This window comes from Alligator mississippiensis, chromosome 15 (assembly GCF_030867095.1).
Source record: "Alligator mississippiensis isolate rAllMis1 chromosome 15, rAllMis1, whole genome shotgun sequence".
Classification (NCBI taxonomy): domain Eukaryota; kingdom Metazoa; phylum Chordata; order Crocodylia; family Alligatoridae; genus Alligator; species Alligator mississippiensis.
The window spans coordinates 19,344,587-19,353,956 of NC_081838.1; the positions used below are offsets into that span (position 1 = coordinate 19,344,587).

General features: G+C 52.3%; 1 protein-coding gene across 5 annotated transcripts in view; it reads left to right on the top strand.

The window, feature by feature from the left end:
* SETDB1 (SET domain bifurcated histone lysine methyltransferase 1) overlaps positions 1 to 6,542 on the top strand; it is a 34,772-nt gene extending 28,230 nt beyond the window's left edge. For all 5 annotated transcript variants that reach the window (XM_019478946.2, XM_014596097.3, XM_019478949.2 and 2 more), the window contains exons 18-22: positions 1,069 to 1,204; positions 2,333 to 2,492; positions 3,061 to 3,272; positions 4,603 to 4,691; positions 5,657 to 6,542. In XM_019478946.2, the coding sequence (XP_019334491.1) occupies positions 1,069 to 1,204; positions 2,333 to 2,492; positions 3,061 to 3,272; positions 4,603 to 4,691; positions 5,657 to 5,774 (715 nt within the window). In that variant the 3' untranslated portion in view covers positions 5,775 to 6,542. The remainder of the gene's footprint in view (positions 1 to 1,068; positions 1,205 to 2,332; positions 2,493 to 3,060; positions 3,273 to 4,602; positions 4,692 to 5,656) is intronic.
* The last annotated feature ends 2,828 nt before the right edge of the window (positions 6,543 to 9,370 follow it).

Consider the following 9,370-nt stretch of genomic DNA (forward strand, 5'->3'; position numbering starts at 1 on the left):
CCGCTAACCCCACTGGCCATGACAGACTTCCCTGCACTTCTTACGAGTGGGACCCAGCTGCATGGCAGAGCTAGAATATAAACAATGCCACACCAGGGCAGACCCATGGTCCATCTAGCCTAGTATCATGGTTTCCAGCAGTGGCAGAAGTGGGTGGTGTACACAGAGAACATCAAAATGGATAGCTGGAGCTCAACTTCTGACTTGTGGGGCCAGATCTGGTCCACAGTGCTGTGTCATTTAGCCCACAGGGTCTGGAAATTTGGCACTGCTCCCCTCCTGCCAAGTTGCTGGACTCGCAGGGGGCCACAGGCATGGTGTGCTGGATTGGACTCCCAATCCTAGTGTGCAGGGCTAGTCTGTGCAGGAGCAGTGCCAGGCCTCAGGGCCCAGTCTTGGTGTGGGGAGGTGGGAGGGGGCATCATCTGACCCCCAGGATCCAATCCTGGTGGGAGGGGACAGTGCCAAACCCCCCCCCCCCCCCAAAATCCAATCCCAGTGTGATGGGGGTGGGACACAATCCTGACGAGGGGTGGGGAGAGAACAGTGCCAGCCTCGCCCCCCCCTCACCACCACCACCCCCCCCCCCCCGGACCCAATCCCTGTGCATAGAGAGCAAGAGGGGGCGATAGCAGCCCCCTCAGACCCAATCCCAACATGGGGGGCAGGGAGGGGTGATGCCAGGCCCCTGGACCTGATCTGGCCTGCAGGTGGATTCTGGGCCACTCATTTGACCTGTGGGGCCAAAACATTGAGCATCTCTGTTCTAGAGCGATCTGTCCCCTATTCAACGCCCTCCTAGGCACCCATCATTTATTGGGTTAGAGGAAACATCTGCAGCCCTTCTGTCCAGGAGCCATTAACAGATCTACCAGCCATGAATCTGTCCAGTCCTTTGTTGACCCTGGCTGTGCTGTCTACCTCCACCACCTCCTGCGGCAGTCAGTTCCATGAGTTAACTACACATGACGTTGGGGTATTGCTGCTAGCTTGCAAACAGCCCTCAGGCAGAAGGAACAAGCCTGCCAGGAAGCAGTCTGCGTGACCCACTTTGTTCTTACCCTCTAGGCTGAGCGAGACGACAGGCAGGCTGTACGGCTATAACCCCAGCCCACCGAAGCTGGAGGGTGTCCGCAGGCCCCTGAGCAAGACCACCCTGCATCAGAGCAGGCGGCAGTCGGCCCCCCCGCAGCCCTCCACTGACGTAAGACTCCTGATCCCCAGGCAGTTTCCATTAGCCAGTGTCAGCCCCTTCCCGCAGTCCTCCCCCCAGGGCAGTGGAGGGTGCTCGTTCGTTCTTTCAGGGGGTTACCCTGCTTCCAGTTGTGGGCATCCTTAGTGTTGAAGGATGTAGCTTGGCAGAGGGAACTGGTGGGTTGATTGCAGTGGACTTGGAGTGCAGTGCTCATCTCCAGGGGTTCACCAGTTGCCAGAGCTGGGGTTAAGGCACCGCTCAGGACAGAGGCTGCTACCTAAGAATAGGCCTGGCTCTCTGAACTAGTTAGAGCAGGGTGGCACCAAAAGGACTGCCTTCTTCCAGGATGTATGGCATCTGAGACACTGCAGCAACACTAAGCAGGACATGAGTTTCTGGAACCAGGTGGACATGTGCCCCACGTCTTGTCTTTTCCAGCTTCAGGGAGGGGGGTCCTTGTAGTGACTATGTTATCTCCTCTTGCCTTGTCCCAGTTTCCAGGTGATAGTTGGTGCCAGTGGTGCAGGCTGCCATGCTGCCCTACGACACAGCTCTGCATATGCAGTAGATTCCATACGCCTCTCTAAATCGGAGCTCCCTGCTTTGTTGCCCTGGTGAAAGTTGACTAAGCCAGCTGGGTTCTTTTGTTGGCAAGAATGGATGTCATCATGGGGATTATGAAACGGTCTCCTCAAGTTCCCCAGCTGTTTCAAGTGGGGTTCTCTGTTCATAAGCTGGGCTTGTTCAGTTGACTCGAACACCTGCCTTGTACTGCCCTGGAAGTTGCAGCATTGTTGGTAGAGAAGCTAAAATAATTCCTGTCCAAATCAGCCTTCAAGCCGAACAATGTGGTAGATGACATAAGGATGTCAGTACACATAGGGGTTCCTGGCTTGGCCACTGACTTCTGCTTAGTTAAACAGCATCATAACCTTGGTGCTTCTGCCTTGGGTTTCCCTGGATGTAGAATTCACAGGGCTTTCCAGCACATTCATGAGCCTTTTCAGGCATGAAAGGGCTTTGATCTGTAGTCACGGGTGCTGTAGAAAGGCAAAATGTTGTCATCAAAACTCAATTCCTTGAAGAAAGGCCCACAACCTCCCTTGCAGCCCCTCTAACCCCACCTGGTCTTTGTAGGACGTATTGACGCTCTCCAGCAGCACTGACAGTGAGGGGGAGAATGGGCAGACAGCCTCGGGACAAGCACAAGGCAATGCCAATGACAGCGATGACATCCAGACCATCTCCTCCGGCTCGGAGGAAGAAGACGATAAAAAGAACCCCTCTTCTGGCCTCGGTAGGCATGGCTGCATTTTGGGGGAGGTGCTCTGATGTGAGTGGAGACGGGGCTCTGAAGCAGGTAGGGGAGGCATTGAGGACACCAGTTAAATATCTGTGGTGCCATGGGCAGGAGGTCTCAGTATTGCCAAACATTGCTTCCTTCCTTGTCACAGCCCATTCTCAATGGGGGCTTTGCTTTGAGACACTTGGCTTCCCACAATGCTCTGGCAATCAGGCTTCTTGCAAGATGAGATCTCACAATGACTGCTCCTCCTCGATCACCCCACCCAGAAACTGAAGAAAAACAGCTGCCTTCTGTAGACTTCTGGGCACTGTTTTCAAGTAGTGCTAGTCCCCTAGCTTTGCTCCTGGTTTCTGCCCAGGGGAAGATTTGGGGCTCCCTGTCCATCCTCACATGGAGTTTGTGAGATTCAGAGGAAGCAGGGCGGCTTGTTGGTGGAGTTTGAAGTCAATCTAGCTCTGTCCCCAGCTGCCTCCTACAGAACTTTGTCATGGTCCTTGAACCCTTTCAGGAGCAAATCCAGCAGCGTTTGTTTCCCCCCCCCCCCCCTTTTTTTTTGCAGGTCCTGTGAAGAGACAAGTGGCAGTGAAGTCTACCAGGGGCTTTGCCCTCAAGTCAACACATGGCATTGCTATAAAGTCAACCAACCTTGCATCGGCTGACAAGGGTGAGAGTGCGCCGGTGCGAAGGACCACCCGCCAGTTCTATGACGGGGAGGAATCCTGCTACATCATTGATGCTAAGCTTGAAGGAAACCTCGGCCGCTACCTTAACGTGAGTTGTCTGTTCTTACGCTCTTGCCATCCATAGAGCACAACCTCAAGCCAGCGTCTCACCTGTTACCATATTTTCTAACATACTACACATCTCCAAATAAGACACACGTCTTGCTTCAGGGAATGAAGAAGAAAAATTTCCAGTCACTGCCCAGTGCTGACTGCAGGGGGTCCTAGCTGTGGCTGTGAGAGGGTTAAGGCTAGCTCTGACCCTAAAGGATGAACTTCTCTCCCACCCTGCACAATGGCAGCCATCTTGCAACAGTGTCTCCCTGCTTCTCTTCCAGCAAAATAAGAGTAGTTTCTCTGCTTAAGCCATGCCCTTCAATTTTTGGAGGCTGATTTTTGAGGGAAGAGTGTGGTATGCGGATAATTATGATGGCTCAGAATCAGCTATGGGCCTAGGTTTCTCCTTTATCCTTGCCTTAGACTTCACACCTACTCAGAAAGCATTACTCTTCCTGCTAGTACACATCACTGCAGGGGTCCAGAAGCTGCCTGTCGTTGTCTTGTCAACACCTGTTCATAACACCTGGCACTCTAAGCCTCCATAAAAGAGGCTATATTGTGTCTGGGTAGGATTTGAACATGCTGTTTAAGGTAGTGATCCTTAAGAAGGGTACTAGGGCACTCAGGCGTGGTGCAAGATCCTTCTTAAGGATGCTATGCAGCGTTAACACTGCATGGTGTGTGAACACCTACACATCGTTCACAAGACAGCCACAGACTTCCAGTAGGAATCCAGAAGGTTACAACCATCCTGCTAGCTGACTTCTTTGTAGCAGAAGAATTGTTCTGGTTTGTTTTTTCCACAGTCGAGAAGCAAGCAAAAGCAAAGAGCTGGGATTTTCAAAGGGGTCTGGAGTCTAAAAAGGTTAAGAATGATCCATTTTATGTTCTTTCCTGGCCAAGAGTGTTTGCAGCTTTTTCTTTGGTTCGTCTGCTCTTTCCCAGACAAGAGCGTTTGCTAATTATCTAATCAACTCTTGAGTTGGGAATGAATGGAGGCTTGTCTGTGAAGCTGGTTTGAGGCCTGTGAAGAGGTAAAAGGTGGGCATCAAGCAGGGGTTAAATTCACAGTTCAGAACCAAGATTTTTCTGGAAACCCAGTGAGCCACATAATATAGAATCGTTCCTTTTGAGCAAACCTCACTGCTTTTGCTCACTTTGTGCCTTGTGACAGGTGTAGTTAAAGAGGAAGCAGATGCCTCTGTGACACAAACTGGAATGTCACTGCCTGAACCAAGGTCCTAGCTTCCAGCTTGAGTCTGCTTCACTTGGGGTCTGGCTCTAATTTGTACCTCTTGGCTTCTCTGGTCTCTCTGCAGCATAGCTGTAGCCCTAACCTGTTTGTGCAGAACGTCTTTGTGGACACCCACGATCTCCGCTTCCCCTGGGTCGCCTTCTTCGCCAGCAAGTGAGTGAGCTCGCATTTGGGTCGGCTGTGAGGATAGGTGCGGGTTGTGGGGCATGTTTGGGGGCTGCTTTTAGTTTCCTGATGGTTCATGAGGTTTAAGGCTTTGCCAAGGAGGCAGGACACTCTGTCCTGGACTTGTAGCAGGGGTATGGGGAGTCAGGGCAAGCTCTGTCACTGTCTTTCCAGCACATGCTCCTGGTGGAGAGGCGCTCGATGCCCTTGGAAAGGCTCCCATGGGGCCTATACCAGCTTAGTCACAGAGGCTCAGATCACAAGGATAAGGCTCTTGAGGGAAGCCATAGTAGCAGTGCCAACACTAGGGGCACTGCCAGGGTTGTGGTGAGGCCAAATGTCTGGAGGGAATCCAGCTGCAAAGTACTTCATGGCCCCTGTGACCTCAGCTTCTCAGCATCATGATGGCCTTCCTTCATCCCCTCTCTCTGTGAGGCAGGGCCGTGCTGTTACCCACCTAGTACACAAGGACCCAAGGCCATGGTAGCAGAGGATCTGAGCGGGGTACCCTGTAGCCCCTGCCAGTGCCATCACCCCGCTGCTAGCATCCCTAGGACTGAGAGAGCTGGCTTCTGCCCTCCAGTTCTCATTTCATTAGGACTTTCCAGCTCAACCTCCCCCATAAGCAAACGCAGCGCGCAACAGAGCTGGAAGCCACTTCTATCCATAGCAGCCAGCTTCAAGCCTCCCCTTCCCACCTGCTGCTCCAAGCACACACTGCTCACTCTCTCTTTCTCTTCCTCCTTGCCCCACCTCCTCCTTCCCCCCCCCCCAGCCCCACAAGAGGGGTGGCACTGCCAGAGCTGCTAATCTCTCAGGGCAGGGCAAACCCACGTGCCTATCTATGTCAGCCGGAGGGACGCAGTCCTTCAATGGCCCTAATCTCATCTTGGCCGTACGGCATCTCTTTCAACATGCTGCTGAAATGCCGGTCTCTTGACCTGTCTTCTCAGGAGGATACGAGCTGGCACGGAGCTGACATGGGACTACAACTACGAGGTGGGCAGCGTGGAGGGCAAGGAGCTTCTGTGCTGCTGCGGGGCTATCGAATGCCGAGGCCGGTTGCTGTGAGCCTGCCAGGAGGCAGATTAATGCCCCCTCCCCACCCCACAAGTCCTTCTCTCTGTTTCTGTCTGATGGGGGAAGCACTGTATTCCCTCTAGGCTGGAGCCAGGAGGATTTCTAAGCATCCTGTCACAGAGGGGCTTAGAGCTGTTGTTTCTTTACAAGGACTAGCAATAGTCCCAGGTGTAGGGGTGAGGACAGGTAAGATGCTGCCCTAGCAATGCCACCTGTGATCTTTGCTCGTGAGCCCAGGCTCAGAGAGACTCCATTGTAGGAGGCAGACAGAACCACTTCAGCATGACACTCTCTCTCCCTCCACCCTTCCATAAACGGCCTCAATTTTGCCGCCGCTACAACTAGGCTCTGACCTCAGGAGTAGCATCTGTTCCTACAGATAGAGCCCTCCACCCAACCCGAGCGGCTAGAGGTAGACCCTAAATGCTAAACTCACTTTGACAGAGGGAAGCATTTGGGGTGGAGACAGGCAAATCTTTCCTCATGGCAACTTGAGCATTTGCTTTCTCTCTGTCCCTCCCCCTCTTTCTCTATCCCTGTGTCTAAGGAAGCTTTTGGTAGCACTGCTGGGAGGTCTCCTGTAGTAGCTCCAAGGCCCAGTCAGATTGGACCAACACTGGATTTATGTCAGACCTTTTGGGCTTAGGGAAAAGACAACAGCTGTGCTCCTTCCTCTTGGAGACCACAAAAAAATCTTGTCAGTGTTTTTAAAAAAAAAAAAAAAAGTAAAGCAATAAAGTCTGGGTTTTTTCTACCAAAGCACAGTGCGTGGTGCTGGAGTGGCTGGAAGCCTGTGCATAGAAGACTCCTCTGTTTATAAACCCCCTCCCGCTACTGCAAACTTAAGGTGCTTCTCACTTGCTCTGACACATTGAGTCTGATGTGTTCACGACAGCCAGTCTCCTTTATGTTGTCACCCACAGTCTTGCCTTGCTGTTTGCTGGAGCCCTTGAGCTTACCTGCCCCTGTGGTCACGCAGGCGTGAAAGAATGGGCTTCTTCCAGAAGAGAAGTAAACTCTGAGAGAAGCCAGGCTGGCAGGGCCTCGGGCTGTCTGGTATAATCTATCCCCTTGCACAAGGCTCATTGGCCCTGCTTGAATCAGCCCAGAAAGTGATCATTTAGCTCAGTGCTGGCTGACTTCTAACAGGCTAGAGGCTGTCCCCAGACCTCTCCTCTCTGCCCTGTGCACCTCACACCTTGTTCAAGTCTTCTGCCATGGGCTTTCCCGTTGTATGAGTATGCAAGGCTACTAGGTCCCCAGCACTGCAGGCTGTGCTGCCCTTGGCCTGAGGTAGCAGCATGCAGCAGAAGCTGGAGGAGCAAAGTGGAGCCCCAAATCCTATTACAGCTGGCCTGATGGGGGTAGTAGGAACCAGTGAGGCTGGCTCAATTATCCCCCTCCCCCTCCCAGAGGCCCTGATAGTTATACAGCAGGGAATAACAGGTATTTCACATGGGGATGAAGGGTGACCAATTCCCTCTGGCTTTCAAGGCAGCAGTGACACCAGGGACTGAAGGTGCCTTGCTTGTTACTTCATTTCAAACATCTTCCAGGGTTTTATCAGCCTCCTCCACTTTGCATGCTAAGGTCAGACAGAGCTAAGTCTCTCCTGCTTTTTGCCAGGGGGATGTTTAGCTTGCAGCCAAAATCCAAGCCATACCAAGAGCCGTCACTGGTAATTGTTCACTATAGCCAAGGCCAGCTTGCATACAAGGCACGTGGCCACTCAGCTCGAAACACATTCTTAACAAGTTTGCTGCCCAAGCTCATTTCCTGCTTGAGCTCAAGCTCATTTCCTTGAGCAAACACCCACTTCGTGCCACCAGTGCGGTTGAAGTGCTGGAGCCCTGGCTTGCAACAGCTGGCAAGAGGCTGGTGTTCAAATCTTTCGGTTCCTCTTTGAGGACAGACACTCAGATGGAAGATGCAAAGCTGAAAGCTCGTGGCTTCTTGGCAGTTTGCTGAAGCTACTTGGCTGGATTTCGTCCCCTTCCATTATCTGGACGGACTGGTACAAACTAAACTGGGGAGGGGAAATCCATGGCATGTCCCCAAGCTGAAGGCAGCGCTCCAAAGCTGTGGCAGACTCTCCCAGCTGTGCTGAAAAGGAACTAAATACACCGAGAGGACATCTGTGTTTCTCAATTAGTCCCTGCGTCATTGGTTGATGGTTGATGAGTGGGCAAAGCAAGCCTGGATGTGGCTTCTTTTTTATGATGAGCTCTTCAGCCTTCTCAGGGCAAATCTACAGCAGCAGGTCTGCTCGTCTTGCTCCAGCAAGCTCCTTGGATGAGAGGCACTATAGGCCTTGATGGTCCCTGCCCCTGTATCTACCTCGGGAGGAGGTAACTTTGGCTACCGAGCTCATGTTTGGACTTCCTGGGTCTGTCATGGATCCTAGTCAGCTCCTCAGGCAGCAAAGGGCTGGGCACGCAGACTGCACTCTGCAATCAAATGTCCTCCCTGGCAAGAGGGTCCAGACAGGCCAGGTATTGTGCTTTGAACATGCAATCAGCCTATGTGTGGCTACTTCACGCCAAGGCCTTTTACTTCATGCCTCCAGTTGAGTTGCCTTGCAAGTGTCCCTGCTCGGCCCAGCTGTACAAGCAGCTTCCCCTCTCCAAGCCAGGACGAGCTGCCTGGGCTGCATTTTCCTTCTCAAGCTAGCAGCTTCCTGCTAGGTCTTGTGCACCATGACTCACCCTGGAAGAAGGCAGCCAGATGGATGGATGGCTGCCACCTCCGTAGTGGCCTGGGTTGTATGCATCAACTCCCATCTGAGCTGCTGGGAGGAAAGAGTTTATGGAAACCAAACTTCTCCATCACAGTACAGAAACATAGTACAGTTAAGCTGCCAGGACCCTCCAGAGATCACATCTCATCCAACCCTCTGCTCAGGGCAGGATCAGTGGGATCTGAAGCATCCTAGACAAAGGCTTGTCCAACCTATGGCATGAACTACCCTGTGCTACAAGCTGCCAGGCATTGTGCCCCAAGACGCCCGCAGGGGAAAATAACTTCAGGTTATACGTGCACAGCGCCAGGTTGTTACGACTCCGGTGACAGACCTCGGGGTCCTTGTAGGTAGTTCTCTAAAAACCATCAGCTCCATGTGGAGCGGCAAACTAAGAAGCCAATAAGATGCTGGGCATCATGAAGGGAACTGAAAACAAAGCCGAAATTGTCACCATGCCAATATACAAATCCATGGCATGGCTCCACCTCCATGCAGTTCTACTATGTCCTTTTTGAGACGTGGGCACCAAAACTAGGAAAGGCAAAGAGGAAGGCAACCAAAATGATCAGAGGCCTGGAGCAGTTACCAGACACAGAGAGACTAAAAAAAGGCTAAGAGTCTTGGCTAAGAGAATTTGAAAAGGGGAAAGCTGAAGGGGGAGAGGAGAGAGGTCTGTAAAATCACGAAAGATGTGGACCAAGTGGCCAGGAAATTGTTCACCAAGTCCCAGAACACTAGAGCACTGCTCAAAAGAGTAGATGACCCGTTTAACACAGCACATAGTTCACATGTGGAACTCATTGCCACAGGAGACTGGAGAGGCAGAAAGCACAGCTGGGCTCAGAAA